At 39.4% G+C, this 18,227-nt stretch overlaps 1 protein-coding gene across 3 annotated transcripts in view; it reads right to left on the bottom strand.

Annotated features, from left to right (window-relative positions):
- GABRR3 (gamma-aminobutyric acid type A receptor subunit rho3) overlaps window positions 1-18,227 on the bottom strand; it is a 34,711-nt gene that overhangs the window by 4,552 nt on the left and 11,932 nt on the right. For 2 of the 3 annotated variants that reach the window (XM_071433787.1, XM_071433788.1), the window contains exons 3-8: window positions 15,775-15,887; window positions 7,565-7,632; window positions 6,041-6,264; window positions 3,824-3,906; window positions 3,082-3,222; window positions 315-467 (exon numbers count right to left, since the gene is read on the bottom strand). In XM_071433787.1, the coding sequence (XP_071289888.1) occupies window positions 315-467; window positions 3,082-3,222; window positions 3,824-3,906; window positions 6,041-6,264; window positions 7,565-7,632; window positions 15,775-15,887 (782 nt within the window). Of the gene's footprint in view, window positions 1-314; window positions 468-3,081; window positions 3,223-3,823; window positions 3,907-6,040; window positions 6,265-7,564; window positions 7,633-14,958; window positions 15,131-15,774; window positions 15,888-18,227 lie in introns of those variants that run through there. The other variant, XM_071433789.1, reaches the window with a different exon arrangement.

Here is an 18,227-nt window from a genome sequence, read left to right as displayed (position 1 = left end):
TACTTTGCTGGGAAGAGAGAAAGAAAACCCAGGTTTTGCAATTAAGTAAAATTCTATCAGGAAATCTGCAGAATCATCCCTTTTTGCTTTTGTGGTGTGTGAGCTGTTTCCAAAAATAGCAAAGCCAGTCTGAACAAACATCCCCTTTCCAAATGTAGAGACTGACTACAGGTAATGACAAGAGAGGTAATAACAGTGTTGTTCAGGCAATTATCTGGTATTTTTGCTCATGTCCTGTGTAAATAAGCTAAGGTAACTCCAAACCCTCCCCTCTCAATTCTATACCTCCCAAAGAACATACAGCAAAGATTTACCTAATGACACCCTGGCAGGAACAGCTCTTCTGTCAATCCAAAAGGAAACCCAAGACAGCATCACCATCAGCATGGCTGGGAAATAGGATTGTAGCACAAAAAAGAAAATATGTCTGCGGAGTGCAAAGTTGATAAAAAGTCGATTGTACCAACCTATTGGGGAAAAAAAGGGAGAGGAACAGGTTGGGGGAGAAGAGAAGAGAGCTGTGTTATTTGTGAGCTCTGTTTGCTGGCCCCTCCTTCTGGCAGGAGTGGTGTATCCACAGCAGGGGCAGTAAATGCCTCAGAAATGTTGCCAGCACCCTAGTTTTACACAGTGCTTTACAAACTGTCCATCCTCCCTCATTTATGGGAGCATGTCTAAAACACTCTGTTATAACTGAGGCTGGGAAATTGAAAAAAATCAAATAGACTTGAAGTGAAACTGCCAGGAGAATACAGACAGGATACAATTGTGCAGTGATGCCAACACCCTGCCTTCCCTGAATTACCTGACAAGAAGCAGCCCTTCCTTCCTGGTTTTTGGTTTTTTTGGTTTTTTTTTTTTTTGGTGGGAGCTGCCTCCCTGCCAGCCCAGCACTCACTTTAGAGGACAGGGTGCCATCTAGTGAATTTGGGGCGTGCTCTGCCTGTGCAGCACTGCATCCGTGCTGCACCTCCTGCCACGGCAGGGAAACCAGGTTTCAGGGAGGTAAAAAGGCAGAAGTGGGTGCCTGCACAGCATCTGCCTGTCCAGGACTGACAGAGGCATCTGTGAGCCCGTGCTGGAGCAGTCCTGCCATCACAATGACTGACTCTATAGAGAAGAACATATCAAAATGAACCCCAAATAATATTAAATGTTCTACTGTGTTTTCAGTTGTGGAGAAGGTTTTTTGCTTTAAAGATTATTGTCTCTAAACAGGATTTAAATTGTTGCTCTTCTGGAGGTCTGGGAACTCCAAAAGCCTAAACACCACAGGTGTTGTTCACTGAGATTCACAGGAAAGGAGATGCAGAACCTGAAATGCAGGAAGCTGCTTTGTGGGAGTGATGACTCTCATTAGAGTGCTGCTGTTTGTTCTCACTATCATTTACTTGGAGCGTAAATTCGCTTCCAACAAGAAACGAAAAACCAAGAGAAAGTGGAATCTCCTGAACAAATCAAAACCTCAAAGCCAAAGACAAGTGTAAGCCTACAAAGAACAGCATTCTGATTACCAGATATGCTACAAGCATCATTCACCTGCTTCCCAGTGGTCCCTGGGACTTAAAAAAAGTCTTTGCTTTCACCTTTATGCTGCTGAATAAGCTCACCAACAGAACCTCTGCATGTTAAGTGTAAAGTTACACTCTGCAAAGTCAAAGATGCTGTGAGGTGCTGCAAAGCCCTGGGTGCAGGGCCATTGTGAGGGTGCCCTGCTGTGCACAAGGCTCTCTTTGCTTGCCTTGAGTGGTTTTTGATGAGAATAGCAAGGCAGAAAGAAGCCAGCTGAGCTCCTGGGACCCAGTCTGGTGGAAAATATCCCAGTCTCCTTCTGGCAACAAGGACAAATTTGAGGCAGCTCTCAGCAAGGCACAGTTATCATAGCAGGGTATCCACATGACAGTGGCTCTTGAAAGATGGAGCTCTGTCCTTAGCTCACACAGGAGCAGGAGATAAGGGTGAAGAACCTTATCAAGCTGTGAATTCCTCACTGCTTAGGCTGCATCATAATTTAAACTGGGATTTCTGCATTCAGTAGCAGCCATCACATGAATGGCCCTCTTTTGAAAACAAAAAGAAAATAACCTGTAAATAAAATACACCAAATAAATATATCTGTTGCTTTCTTTGAAGGCTTTTTTCCAAAGACTTGTGCACTTCATCATATTAAATGGAGTAATTTCTCTTTTATTCACCTGTTTTGATATAAAGGGCAATAACCAAACTGAAATGAATTGACTCAGACTGTAAAGTACAATAGCAAGAGTGCTGTTTTCTTTGGTTAAAAACCTATGGTTAGACTACTTACATAGAGAATTGTTTCAAAATTTATAATTTCATGTAAAATACAAGGAAAAAAACCCTCACCCTGCATGAAATCAAACAATGAACTCCTAAAGCCTTGTGCAGCTTTCCAGAAAGTATAGAGCAAGATCTACAGGGAGAAATAAAACCTGTCTGGGGCAGATCAACCTGAATTTAAACTATGTTGCACTCACAGGAAGGGAATTTTTTCCCCCGCAACTATATGTATAAACAATGAAAATTAAGCAAATCATCAATTAGACCTGAACAGGTAATAGTCTCATTTGAAAATCCTCCAGTTAGCAGACTTTTAGTGATGTTACACAGCCCCAAAACTGAGGATATTTTAGCTAGTAAAACACACTGGAATTCCTCTTGTTTGCTTTCTAGTATCTGACCCTTTAGGATTTCCATTTTCAAGCTTTTCTGTATAGCCAGGACATAAAGATTCCTGTAAATTCAATACTCCAGAGGCTTTCAGAGAAGCACTATGATTTTGCAAGAGCTCAGAACAGCACATTTTTTGTGATTGTGCTTTTTTTTTTTAGGTTCTTAATGCCAGATATGAAGTTACAAGTATTATTATGGCCTTTTTTCCCTAAAATAAAGTTTTATATTGGTAAGGCAAAGAGAACCAAGTCCCCAGACTGACAAGACCTTATTCTAACTGATCTCTCAGCAGCCACTTCATTTATTAGCAAATAATTTGATTGTGAAAGACATTCTGCATGATTTTATCCTGTGCTGCTCTCTTCTGAGGAGAGGGGCTTACTATACCAGTACTGCTGTAAAAAGCAAGTCCACTGGAAGCACTGAATTCCTCAATGAAGAACTGGGAGAGGGAGATGTGCTCATCAGTGCTCAGGGACTTGTTGCCATGTTTCCAGTACAACATCAGATCATCTTCATTGTATGCATCTGTGAGAGAGCAGAAACTGAAGTTATAAAGTTACTAAAGTTAATCACTTCCTCTTTCCTTTCTTAGGGAGAGAAGACCACTCAAGCAATCTGGCAAAACCCCAAAGAAACATTTTTTCACACCAATTTGTCAGTTGGCATGGAAAAAGTTTGCCAGGAGCATGTTCCATCATGTTCCAAGTGCAGCCCAGCCCTGTGCCCTGCCAGCAGCTTCCAGCTGAGGTAGGGGTGAAAAAGCAGATGTTTCACAGTAACACAAGCACCCATCTTCATTTTTCCAACAAGTCAAATATTGACATTTCATTTTACTTTTAATCTGCGCAATTATTTTCTCAAAGAAAAAAACCCTCCTGTTTTTTTGAGAGATTTTTAGATTTAGGCCTTGGAATATGTACCAGTGGGAATAAAGCAGGGTGCATCATGGTTTTTCCACCTTCCCAAAGCTCACTGAGGTCTGGAAAGATCCGAAATTGCCTACACTTTCATATGTATATGCTGAAGGGTTCAGGTGACACATCAAAGTAAGTGAAAGAGGTATCATGCACAAGAGGGAGTGCTGGTAAGAATGCACATGTGAAGAATAATTAGGAATTAAACTTACAGCTTTCCAGTTCTAAAGAACAGTTCTGTGTGTCCAGAGGAAACCTACTGAAATCCATGAAGCACATAGCAGAAACTGTTATTCTGCAGAAAAGAAGAGAAAAACAGAAAGAAAATGAAAAAGTTCACACTTTCTTAGCTGTGTACACATCTTAGTACCAATCTGCTGTTTAGAATCCTATTGATTGAGGTTTTCTGCCCTTTTAGATGCCTCTAAAATAGCTTCAAGATGGTGAAATAAAGTTAAATCATCTTGAGATGATCATCTTAAAAAAAACCCCCATAAATAGTCTTTATTATTAAATACATTACCTTTGATTTTTAAACCCTATATTTGGCCTGATCCTTCATTAGCCTTTCACACATTTTGGTTTGAAGGTTTACAATTACAAAGATAAACAAAGGGAGTTCACAGTTCTTCACTTGATTTCTCATAGACTGAAGTAGATAATATTACAGATTAGAGCAAATATTATTTCAAGGGATGTTTTCCCAGCTAGAATGATTATAATATTTAATTGTAAAAAGAGATTAGCTGCAATTTCTGGAAGCTTACTCTCCTCTTAAATGAAATGCTTTATATTGTAAAAAGCTTAAGGAAATCTAGGCAAAGCCTATTTCACATTCCACCTGCTTTTTCACAAATGTTTAGAGGACAAATACCCCTTTGTATTTAATAAAAACAAAAAAAAAATTGACCTTGCTATGGGCAGCAAATTAAATGTGGTAAATATCGGCAAATTTCCCTTTCCTGTCACAGCTTGCATGTCATTTGATGGTTAAGTTCAATGTTTCAATTTTGCTCAAATGGAATCCCACAGGAATTTCAGTGAGGGGTTATACAAGTGCCCTTTGAAACCTGTGCTCAGTAACTGGAGCTGGAGCTGGATTTTTACAAATAAAAGACTTTACTGGCTTGAAATGAGATCCAAGAGTGGGACATGCATAGGACTTCCAACTATGGATGTTGTTTCCATCCTTCAGCTATTGGCTAAAGGACATGGGAACAAGAGGCAAAGGAAGTCTGTTTTAGCAACAGATCTTGATTTTGGTTTCACTTTGCTGCAATATAATCCTGCATGCCAGGCACTGAAGAAAAACTGTGAAATATGCAGATTTATTGCATGCAAGTATTTGGAATAAAATTTCCTTACTACATGTAAAACTGGCAATACAAAAAGGGTGTTTTAAGGCACATCTAAGGAACAATTCCTGGTTCTCATTTGGAGAATCACTGATATAAGCCTTAGTGAAGGGGTATAGTTCCTCTGATCCCTCCTTCTCAAGAATTATGGAAATTAATACAGCAATAAAAAGCACACTTCACCTCATTGTTCCTTACTGTCAGTGTGAATCTTGAACATACACTGCTTTAAAGTGGTGTACAGTTGTTGTGAGGATTTCTGCATGTCCTCATGACAGAGGAGATAAATTCATTAATTGTTGCAACGATTATTACACAGCCACAATCTCAAATGCTTCCATAAATCTTCAAACTGTCCAGGTTGGGTGAAATATCACTGCTGTGCTCAGAGCTAATTAGTACCAAACTGAATTTCAGCAATGCACAGGCCTGAGATCCCTTACCCTAGGGGGAAAATTGCTCCATTAAAACTATTTCTGCCACATCATCCAAATCTCCTTCATAAAGCAAAGCAGTAACATACAGAGGGAGGGGGGACACATTAATGACCTTGCTATTCCTGTTCTGGAATTGCTGTTTCACTTTCCAGTTCCTCTTAGTCCCACAACACTGGTGGTATCAGCACCAAAAATCTGCTCTCTGTGCCTATCTAGAGCCCTGGTTTCTATCACTGGCATGTTAACTGCTAAGCCAGGGTGAAAATAGCTGAGGCAGTTTTAAAAGGCTCAGGAAAAATAATAAAACAAACAAAACTACCAAAATTATGGTTATTAGTTAATAATTTTGGGCTTTACTGTACTCAGTAGCAATACTGCTAGAGCCACTGGCAAGGAACTAACACTTGCTAACCCCCTTGACAGGAAACAATATCTGAATGATAGAAAAAATACATTTTCAATCCTCAATTAATTTTCCCACTGTCACACCAGTTTCCCATGATGTGCTGCCAGGGGATTAATGCCAGCCCAGTATGAGAATCTTATAATTACTTGCAAATATTTCCAGTCATTTCAATTACAGCCACTACATGACAGTTGCAGCCACGGATGCTCTTAGGGAAGGGTATTTCCTCACCTCAGGCTGAAGAGGACGTTGCCATCGGGGTACACTCGGAGCATGATGTTTTCCACAGTTGTATCATGGATGAAAGATCTTTTGGAGTGCACAAAAAACACATCAGGCACCCAGATCTTTTTTATCAGCCGCCCATCGAAAGTCATACTTTTGTTTTTGTTGCTGCGGAATGAGAGCCTCTCATCCTTCCAGTAGTGTCTGAGATATAAAGTCATTGTGAAGTCCTTTGTTTCATTAAAAATAAAAGGAGACAATACTTGTTTTTAGTCATGTGCAATAGAAAACACACAAATTAATCAATTCAATGCAAAGGATCAATTTCTTCTCTGCAAATTATCTGAAAGATCCTTAATAAGAGGAACCAAGCACCACTCAATGAGTTTGAATTTGATTATTGTTGAGATTTTGTCTTGTCCCTGGTGTCTGAGGCTAAGACTCCTTAGATAAAACTTCTACACATTCCAGGGGTCTTCTGGATTGGGCCAGCTGTGCAGTGATAAAGAAGCTTTAAAACCAGACAAGAGTAGATGGAAAAAATGTTTCCTCTGAAAATCTTCACAACCATCTCCAAGAGTGGACTGTGGTTCCTTTAAGGTTCCTTTACCAAGGGATTAATTGGAGTTCTTCACGAGTACTAGGTCAATTTTTAAAATCCACAAATCTGTTCATTTTGTGAAAATATTTTACAGGGGCTAAATTAATACATTTATTAATTAAATGCATCATAAAGAAACAATTCAATGAATATCACAAGAGTAAGCAGGTAGATTTTACAATAATAACTACACTATTCTTTTAATATAAAACATTATTACAAATATTTTATGATCCTATTTAGAGAAACATCATGACTGCAAATCTACATATGGGAAGAGCTGGATGCTGCAAAGCCAGTATGAGCTTCTGCACAGCCTGACTGCTCTGTGTTCACCCATATAAATTTTGTATTATTAGGCAGACACCATTTATCTCAGTAGAACAATTGCTTCTGGTAAGAATACTGTGAAGAGAGTTAGATCTTCCCCTGTAATATGATTTTATGGCCCTGTAATACAATTTTATGATTTGGGTAGTTTTGTAAAGGAGTGCAGGAGCTCATACTGACAATATTAGTAACAACTTGGGCTGAAGAATGAACAGCCTGCATTCCAGTACCACAGGCCCTAATTGCAGTGTCTCCTTCCCAGGACCATTTCTGGAACTGATGTTTCTCTTTCCATTTGTTATGATCACAGCTCCACCCATGCCACAATTATGGAATACTCAGATTTGCATAGGCAAAAGAAGCAAAGGACATGAAGCCTCATCATGCAATGGAGTTTTCAAACCAGAGCACTGCCCACTCTGAGCTGTTCCTCTGGCCCAGGGAGAAATTCAACACTTACTAGTTTAAATGCATGCTTCAAGGCAAGGATGTGCTCTTTAGGGTTTGCTTTCTTTACCTACATTATTCTGGATCACCCATCTGGATGTTTCTGAACCCCCTGTATTTTTACTGAAACCCTTTATTTCAGTTCTGCTCACCATGTCAACTTCAGAAATGCTGTCAATGCTCTCCACCTGCACATCAATGCCCACAGGTATTGGTGACCCTGCATGGGAACAGAAAGAGGCATGAGGAGCAAAAATCCCTATTTTTAAATGGAAGACTGCAACACCAGCAGGATACAGAGAGTACTGTATCCCAGAATTTACTGCAGTCTCTCCACCTTAAAACGCTGAATGATAAAAGGCAACAAAGTAAAACCTGAAGCTACGCAGTTGTGAAAATAAGCACAAGATCTTCAGTGCTCTTTTTGCAGGCAGACCAGTTGTTTTTGGCACAGCAGTTTGGCCAGCAGTGGCTGTGTCCTTGTGATGCCACAGCTAATTAATGAACCCCTTGGAGTGCAATTCAGAACCATCATGGGAAAAGCTGAGTAAATACATGGAATACATCAAATATTGCAAATATTCTTACCACTTCCAATGCTTATTCACAAAAAACATACTTATTATGACTCTTATTATCTTTAGTTACTGAGCTGTTTAAGGTTTGGTATAGCTGTTCATGAAAAAGCATTGCTTGCTCACCACCTCACAAGAGAAAAGCTGTACACATGCTAATCATATTCTGTCACTGTGTTGTGTATTTACTGAGTGCATTTTTAGGATGATGTTACTCGAAATCAATTAAAAATTACAGCCAAACATGAAATTATTTCCACTCTTTTCAGTGTGAAATATCAAGAATGAAGGATGTAGTACTACATGGGTTATGTCATTCCACTAATTGATTAATCACTTCCTGACAGGGGAGGAATAGAGGAGCATGCGCATATATGTATATACACACCACCACCCTAAGAATATTCTGCTTTTAGCATGAAAATCAGTAGTAATTATTGTACACAGGATTCCAATCACTTTTGTGAAAAATAGCCAGCTAAAATTTTTAAGTACACATTTCAAATAACCAGTTAAAACATCAATACAAGGAAGTCTGAACAGCAACAGCTTTTCTAGCTTGTCTTTTTCTTGTCTTTCCCTTTTAGCCCTGTCAAGAGAAAATAGTCCAGGAACATCACTCTTGTGATAACCAGCCACAATATTGTGTCCCTTTTTGGAATTATCCTTAAAATAGCAGCCTTCGAGGATTACACAGCTGCCTCCAGTTCTTACCAGTAAAGATCTTGAACTATTTCAGAGGTATTTTTAAATCTGGCTCTGTAATCTCTTGATTTTACTTGTCTTTTTTTTAATGGGGAGTCTATCCCTGCACAGAACAGATGAAGATGCATTGTGCATGGGAAATAAAGGTGAGACATGCTCAGATTTAGCAGGGCATACCAGAAAATATTTAGGCACTGACAAGAGCTGGGCTCTTTGGCTCAGAAATCGTGTCCCTCTCTGAGAGGAATGCCCTCCTCTTGGCCAAAGCCCAAAATGGGATTCAGGAACTCTAGAGAGCAAAGTTTTTCAGTAAAACACTAAGCAGCACTTGGAAAAATGCTGCTTCTTCTGGAGAATAGAGACTTTAGGAAAAGACAGCTGCTCCAGAGGCTGATGCTCAAGAGTATCAATGAATATATTCAGCCAGACTCCTTCATACAAAACAACAGAAATTTTTTAACTTCTCCTAAACTAGTTTTGCCCACTTCTTGCTTTGTCTTGATCACAACACCAAAATAATTTATTTATACTAAATACCAGCTTGTAGCAAACACGGGCACAAAAGTGCCTGGTTGTAATCTGAGTCATCTTTTCTGTATTCCACTGAAATCTTGTAAACTAAAAACAGGTTCAGCCAAAGTAGAAGTCATTGTGGAATTTACACCTGATGTGAGCATCGTTCACAAAAGGCATTCACACATCATTTAAATGCAAACAACAATTTATGTTGAATTATGCGGGTGGAACAGGAGGAGAGGGGGAACAGCTCTCAATGTCAAGAAAGGTTTTACCAGTTCCTGAGTCAAGGACAAATCTAAAGCAAATAAAGTTAAATGTCTCCCATCAACATTCTTCAGGCAAACAAGGAGCTAAGCACAAATCACATCCCAGAATCAGACATCTGACTTTCAAAGCCATGTGTCATGTGTAGTGAGGAAAAGGCTTTTCTTAGTGACTGCTGCTCCAAGGGTGATGATAGCAGTTCTAGTAATTTTTGTAATTTCAAAAATTACAGACAATTTCTTTCCCAAACAAACATTATTCCAGTGTGAGCAAAATTTCCATCAACAATTCAGCTCCTCTGGGCAGATACAAAGGAACTGGTCACAGAACTAGAAATCAGTGGCAGCTTATGGTTATGTTGGTTGCATGCACACAAACCAAAGTGCCACTTATCCATAAATACACACAGAGACACCTAAATCTTTGAAAGGATAGCCTGTACTGCACTGGTCACTACTATAAAAATATGCTGGTGGTGACAATGAATAGCATAAAAGAAATCAAAACCTATGGCCAGGAGAAATACAGTGAACAATTCTAAAGTGAATTGAATTAAAAGGGAATTGTTACAATTAAATTCGTTCCTGATTGGGTAGAAATGCAAGAAGTGTGAAACAGACTGCTTGAGAAGAGATCCCTCTTCTCTGAAGAAAGACAAAGACCTTACTCCTGATGCTTAGTGAGAAAACACTGTCCAGTCTAGCATTCAGCACAGAGAATTATAAAAGCACATCCCCTACCCCAGCCCTGATCCATTACTAACAGATCAGAACAGCTGCAAATATTTCCCTCCTATTCTGACTCTACTTTGGCAACAAATGTAAGTAGATAATAAAGACAGTAAAGACTGCACAGATAAGATCACTGTGCTGTTCAATTTTCTCATCTGGAGCACTTCTATATCATTGTCACTAACACACCCAACAAGATACCTGTTGGCTTCAGTCTGGTCTAATCCTTCATGGTTTTTGGGAACATTTGTGAGTGTGATTAAAAATCAACTCCACTAGAAACAGGGATAATTAGCTACTGGGAACAGGCAGCTAGGAACTGTAATTTCTTCATCCCTTGGATTTGTTTTGTCACAAGAGGATGCTTTTATAAAAAAGCAAAATTACAGTAAAATTTGAAAAGGTTCCTAAACCAGCCAAAATAGGAAAGCAATTCATCTACCTCTGTGTCTGCACCACAGCCTTCTCCCTGCTAGATTGAGAATTTCAATCTCTGGCTGACCATCAGACAACAGCATCAAATTCCCTTTAAAAAAAAGCAACCAGAGCAAAGCTGTGGTTTTAATTTCCCAGTTTGACAAAACTGGGGATGGCAGAGAGGATTTTGTTATTAAATTGAGCAGCTTCAGTTGCTTCTGGAGGGTCACTATAAATCATTATTTTAGAGGGATTAGTGATTTTCACAATGGAGGCTCCACAGATTTTCAGGATAATTACTCCTCAGCAGAAAAAAACAGCATTGTTTTCAGACAGGTTTAACTTCATGCAAGCCATTTCCAGTCTTTTATTTTAAAGGTTTAAGCATAGCAAAAGAATTCCTTGATGAGCATGGAATTTTATTAATAGATAGGACATCAGGCAAATTCTGTAATACCTTTTCTAGAAGGGATATTATGTAAAAAAGCTATTCTTTTAGCATTTTTAGGATCAATTTCCACAGTAATAATGACTGCTTTAGTGAATGCTATAATATTTTATAATAGCCAGACCTTTGGGCATGCAACAGATTGCACCTGAAGATCTATGGGATAAATGCTGAATTTAGAAACAACTGTACCCAGTTGGCTTTGTAAGAGTATATGCTGGGAAAAAAAGGAAGGTCTAGAAAAATCTGCCAGTAGGAGATGGAGACATGGGGAGAATTAAGATCTGCAGGTGGACTTTGTTCTAAAAAAGAGGAAGAGAGCTGGTTAGAAATGTAAACAAGCTCAAGGGAGGTGAAGCTTTGTGGATTTTTAAAATTTCTTCTGGCCATGACAGGAACAGGAGAATTACTGTATTGCTAAGTATTTTCTTCTTGTTACTACTGTGTTTCTTTCTTATTTAAGTAAGAAACAAAGGTGGTCTGGTATGAACAGTAACCAGCTCTTGGAATGAAAAGATTTAGCAATGTGAAAGAAAAAAATCCGGAGGAAGTCTATTAGAGGTCTTGCAAATAATCAATATATTTTCCCTCCCCTCCTGTCCTGGATACCCAGCTATTCCTTCCAGTTAGAGATAATAAAAAGCCATTCCACTTCCACCCATGTGAGTCTTCACCACAGGGAGAAGACATCTCTCATCTTTCAGGGAGAGCTGTGGTGCAAAAAATAAAAGGTCTTGGGGCAAAGAGTTGTTAGATTTGCAGCACTTTTTGAAGATACACTGGGCCATATTTTCTTTCCTTCCCTCTCCCCTTTTACCTTCATATATAATATATTATATTATAATACATTATATATAATATATTATGTATATATATGTGTTATACATATAATATATTTTGAAGAGGGAGGAAGCATAAAGGGGGAGTGAGATAATGGGATTTCTGATCCTCTGAAAATTCAGAATGAAGATTATGTTTAATTGCAGATTGAGATGCAGATTTTCAGGAAAGACTGCTACCTCTTGACCAGCTAAATGCTGCTAAATTATTTTCATCATTTCTAACACTTGCTTATGTTATTATCTTCTATATTGGTTGAAAAATAAGAGATCATCAATTTTAAAACTTTAACTAACACACTTTTAATGTAGGAAACTACATGTCCTTAAGACACAAGGTAAAAGAAAAAACAATATATATATATAAAAAAAACAATATATAGACATTTATACACACATGTATGTGTTACTTCCACCAGTACTTTGAAATAAGATAGTTCAGGAAATAAAAAAATATATATAAATAGATGTATAATAGGGAAAAAAGTAGACTTAAAGCATTTCTATGGATTTGCTGTCAGACGTCTCTCAACATGGAGTTTTGGCTGCTATGGCAGTTTGCATTGTGGCACTCAGATCTGAGCTGTTACAAGTCAGGATATGCTGAGAAGTCTCATTCATTGTCTGTGCTCACCCTTTCTTGCTGAGTTTAAAACTTGGGGATAATCATTCCAAGAAGTTCTGGCAGCATAATTTCATTTCTGACTTTTTCTCCACTCCCAGTTTAAGCTTCCTTCTCACTTCCAGACCATACAGGACCGTGACATTACACAGAAGGCAACAATCAAACAGCCACAACAAAAAATTTAGGAAAGGAAAAAAACACCACCAGCTTCCATCAACAACTCAAGAGCCTGGCTTAGGCTCTTGAGTTGCAACAATGCAACAATGCCCAGTTTAGATTTTTAAAGTTTTGGTGTACTGAATTGTTGGTTTGCTTCACTTATCCTCACTGTATAATGAACTGCAAAGTAACATTTTTAAAGAGTAAGATCAGCTTGCCAGAAGTTGCTGGGTTTGCTTCATCTCAATGCTCTATGTTTCTCTGGCTTTGATCTATAATCTACTAATAAACTGACAATGTCAGGACTAAATTTAAAAATTTACAGTCAGAGAGTCAAATTCTGATTGTGCAGCTGCAATGGCACTACAATCAACAGATGAATGCCAAAATACACTCATATAAATGGCAGCAGAGTTGTGTTCATTTGGTCAAAAAATGGATCTCTCACCTCCACAATTATTCCCAGTAACACTGCAGCCAGTAGCATCAGTGCCCAACAGTTCTATATTTATTTGCCCCATGTTTTTCTCTGTGCATGTTTGCTCAGTTTACAAACCAAATTCAGCATGTGCTCCCTCTGTTTTTTCTTTGTACAGCTTAAATGTAGGTACTAAAAATTCTTGGTCCTGTGGTCTGCTCATTTACATGGCATGTGTTGTGCTAAGTGAAATCAAACAAGGCAAACTTAGATTTAAGAGTTCCCTGAACTGAGGAATCTGCAGCAGCATGAATTTCCCTGCTACTTTTTCTCCTAAACTGGTGCAAAGGGTGATTGACCTTCTCAGGCAAAGGGGCACAGTGGAGCCACATTAACAAAATCTGTCATTCTAACTCCCTGACATACCCAGAAAATCACAATGGGGTATAGGAGAGGGGGAAAAACCCATCCCTCTTCTACAGGTAAAGAATAAATACTTTTTAAAATAAAAAAGGTAAAGAATAAATACTTGGTTTTTATCCAGCCTTCCTGATCTGTTTTTTTATTGCTGCAAACTGATGCACTGTGCTGAGCTGAATAAATCATGTGATGTGACATGTGACAGATACAAGCCCCTCATGAGTCACAGTACAGAGCTGCTTCATTAAATTTGATGAAAACAAACTCAACATTTCACCTGTGGTAACTGCACAAAGCCACAGTGCTGTAAGTCTCGGTGCAGTTCAGGGTTATGTTGTAACAGTTCTGGCAATGACTGTAGCAATGATATCTCTAATTTCTCCCTCTCCTCTAGGTAAGATTCCTCCTGCTGCACACTTAATCATCACTGCTGTTCAGAGAAACCCACACCCCATGTCTGCTGTCATAAAATAATCCTGGGGATGTTATTCAGAGTCAAGTTTCTGTAGAGAAATTTGTCCACTGATGAGGGCACAATTGTGTGTTAAATCTCTGCTACTGCCTTATGAAAGCCAAACCACTCCTTACTACTGCAACACACTGGAATCAATGGTAAAACAGGAACTCTGGAGTATAAATCTGGGACTGACACTCATTTCACTGGGACTTTTTTCACTTTGTGCTGTAAAAATGCCAGTGGATCTGTTTTAGTCTAAGAGAGATTCACATTCCACATCTTAAGGGAGTTCTGAAAATCTGGAAGTGTGTGAAGAAAAAAGGTGCTTCCCATGCCAGTGTGGCATGTGGGTGACAGAGGAGAAGCAGAGCTGAGGCACTCTCCTCCTAAAAGCTATTTCTGAAAGCCAGGAGTTCAGCTGAAATCACAGCCAGGGCAATGTGATGAGTGAGAGGCCTGTGCAGTGAAGTCAGTGGAAAACCTACAGCTGGTTTCAAGAGGAACTGGATGGGCTCTGTGAAGAGTCATCTACAAAAAAAGGACAAGGAGAAAAATCCTGGGTGTGAAAAATCCTCACTGCCTGTGGAAAATTACAACTGCCAGATCACAAGATATGTTCTCAAAGCTGCTTTTATGTACATCATCAATAGTGTTTTCTGGCATGATCCAGTGATAAAGGACATCCCAAACCTCTGTCTGCTTTCATGGAAGTGCCACCTTCTTTCTGAGGTGACACTCTCAAAAATTTACATTCCTTGCGAGGTAACAAGAAGATGTCAGATTAACAGATATTAGACAAGACAGGTATTAGGCAGGAGAAAATCTGAATTTCTGTTGCCAAGAAACAGACTGTATCTCAACTATTATTCAAAACCAGTCAAGGTTTTTGCTGTCTGACAAGACATCATTTCTATGGTAACAAGAAACCCTTTCCCATTCTCCCAGTGCATCCAAAGATGCTTTCCTTACCCATTCTCTGTCTTGGCACAATCAGCAGGCCCCAGATCCCAGCAGCTGGTGTCAACAAAAGCAGCTCCCCAGACTTCAGCTTGCCTCCCAAATCTGTCAGTTTGTCTACACAACTGATTATTGGTCCTCATATATTTCCTTTTGGCCTCATAATGCAGAGCAGTTCAGTCTCATTTTCATGAATCGTGAAAAGGGAAGTGGTGACGCAAAGGCTCAGACAAAGCTTATTAGTGGGGCAGCTTTCTCATTTTCCCTTCCATGAAGGAGAGTCAAAATTGAATCCAAACTGTGAACATCCCATTGAATACTCCCTTGATCCAGATGCAATTTAGTTAAATGAACAAATAATCATCACAGTGCCCAACAAGACAGAAACAATATCATAATAACCTGAAGGCCTGTGGGTGGCTTTTGTTGTGTTTTTTTTTAATTTTGTACACAGCAAACAGATTTAGGAACTGATGGATCATTTCAATCTCTCAAAACAAATCTGATGACTAAGTAATTTGCTAATTGCTACTAGCTGTGCAGTCTACAGGGACACTTGAATCACTGTTCTCAAAGAACCTTATTCTAATAGTATTTTTTACTTAGTTCTGTAAAGCAGACAATTTGAGCAGTTTCTCCGATTGATACACTAAACACAGAGAAGCCCCTTGTCTTTGACTATTTCTGTATTTCTTTATTTCCTGAAGTACAACAACTGAGCTGTGCTGTCATTAAGTCTGTCATTCCATTTGAAATTACAAAGTTCAAGTAAACTTCCAGAGAGAGGACAAACCCTTATCCAGCCCAGTGCAGGCATGTGCTGCTTACCTCCAAATCCAGGTCTCAGAGCAAAGTCATGGTCCTCTATGTGAAGGAGCTGCTCAGTTTTGAGTGGTCGGACCTTTGTGCTGTCAAGTTTCCTCATTTTAATTTCTCGTTTGCTATGTTTAAATAAATAAAATAAAAAAAAAAATTGAGAAACTTTATTTATTTTTGCTGCCCTGACATTCACAGTGCTGATCAAATGAAATGGGGATCTGGGAATACTGGGCAGCTGAACCTGGAATGTTAAGGGTAACAACTGTGCTAATAAAGCTGGAGAAAGATATATTGGGAAGGGTTGGAAAATGAGGTATGAGGGTGCCCAGGTCCATGAAGAACACCAATTATTTATAAGAAATCCCAGGAAGAATTACTAGATCCTCTGCTGTTCTCCTCAGAGATTGCAGCTATCATTATACAAGAGAATAGAGCTGTTTAAAGTTATTATTCACATAAACACTTGCAATTCAAACTTGGAACTAACACCACATATCCATGGTTTAACCACTTCATGCATTATCCATACTACAGAGACAACGATCCCCTTTTTTATAAATGTGGCTTTTTTCCTAGGAGCTCAAATGAGTCCATAATTTTTTTAGAAGGACTGAGAAAGGATGATCCTGGATCTAGGGACTTGCAGGGGGACTGGCTTTAAGTGGAAAGAGAGTAGGTTTAGATTGGATATCAGGAAGAAATTTTTTCCTGTGAGGGTGGTGAGGCACAGGTTGCCCAGAGAAGCTGGTTGTGGATGCCCATCCCTGGAAGTGTTCAGGGCCAGGTTGGATGGGGTTTTGAGAAACCTGGTCTAGTGGAAAGTGTCCCTGCCCATGGCAGGGGGGTTGGAATGAGATGATCTCATGATTTTATGTTCTAGTGTACACATTAGGAACACCTTTCTCACAGAAGTGTTCTCATGGGAATGCATTGCTTGGGCAGGTTTTGAGATTCCTTTCACTCAGGCTATTTTAGAATAGGTCAGACATTTATTTGCAGGAATGACTTGAATACAGCTGCTTTGCCACAGGCAAGGGACTCTCCCTAGACACAATTTCTTTCATGCCTTCTGTGATTCTCGGGGACTTTGCTGTGAGCAACTGTAATTATTACTTTTGACTGAACGATAGAAATGTTCTGAGGATTGGCCTTGTAGTCAAACACTGCTTAAGGCAAGGTATGGAATACTTTAGAATAAGGTGTATGCCTCTATTTACTTTTTTTTGTCCTCTCTCTCACTTTTTTCTTAATAAAGAAGCCCAAGAAATTACTTCTACGTTACAGGAATGATGAGGTGGCTGCTGGGCTACTCAGAATTGTTGGGCTTGAACAAATTAATTTACCTCAGTATTCTTGAATGTCTCTGGCAGTGCTGTCTGAATCAAATTACCAGGGCAATCAGAAGGTCCATGAGGCATTTCAAATACAGACCTTAGTTTTCTGAGTATGAAATCATGTGGATGGTGAAATGCAAGCCCACGCTTCAGAGAATTAAAATCACCACAGATCAAGCCTGCATCAGGGTACAATGGGCAGCAGAATTGAACAGCTGCAATGTTCTACATGAGGAAATTCTGCTGCCCGGGATCCAGGAGAGGAGAAAATGATGAATTATGTTCAGAATGCCATGGCACAGCTAATACAGTTGGGAAGCATGAGGTCATTTGTCATCTGATGTGCCAAGGAAAATGCCTGTTTGATGCTCCAAGGATTTCACTGGAAGAAGCAGGCTGGAACTGATTCATCTATTACAACTCCTCACTAGAAGCAAATCTGTGACTGAGTAAGACTTTCCCTGGACAAGAGAGGCAAAACATAAGCTACCAGGGCAGGAATTTTCTACTTAATAAGCCACTGGGAAGAGATCATATGGGATTTTAAACCACAAAGCTATTTGGAAGGAACATGGCCTGCTAACTGCTCAAGGTAATGAGCTTAAGCATGCTGAACAGATTCTTACACTCCTGCAAAGTCTTTGGAAGCCTATGGAAGTAGTTATCATGCACTGCAGAGGTCATCAAAAAGGGATAACAGCCCCTGAACTGGGAAATCACTTTGCTGATAAAGCAGCAAGAGGGGTTGCAGAAAAGGCCATTCTTGCAGTGGTACCACAGATAGAAATAGATTTGTCGGAGTTTACCCCAAAATATGATCAGAGAGATCACAAATTAATTCAGTTTCTTGAGGCTGAGATCAAAGAAAGTGGGTGGGCTGTTACCCCAGCAGGACAGGCTGTAGTTCCACCTCTGCTCCTTCAAGAAATAGCCCAGCAGGATCATGAGAGTACCCACTGGGGAACAGAAAATCCTTTAAAGCATCTGAAGAAAGTAGTAATAGGGAGAAGAATGATTGATATTGTACAATCTATACCAAGGAAGTGTGAAACCTGTTGTAAAAACAACCCTGACACAAACAAAAGAGTTGTGTTAGGGGTAACAAAGACAGGATCTCCGGGGAAATTA

This window comes from Agelaius tricolor, unplaced genomic scaffold, assembly GCF_023055355.1.
Source record: "Agelaius tricolor isolate 1412-34295 unplaced genomic scaffold, bAgeTri1.0.p SCAF_9, whole genome shotgun sequence".
In the NCBI taxonomy this organism is placed as follows: Eukaryota; Metazoa; Chordata; class Aves; order Passeriformes; family Icteridae; genus Agelaius; species Agelaius tricolor.
The sequence above is the reverse complement of the archived record's forward strand: the minus strand, read 5'-3'. Positions and strand labels throughout refer to the sequence as shown.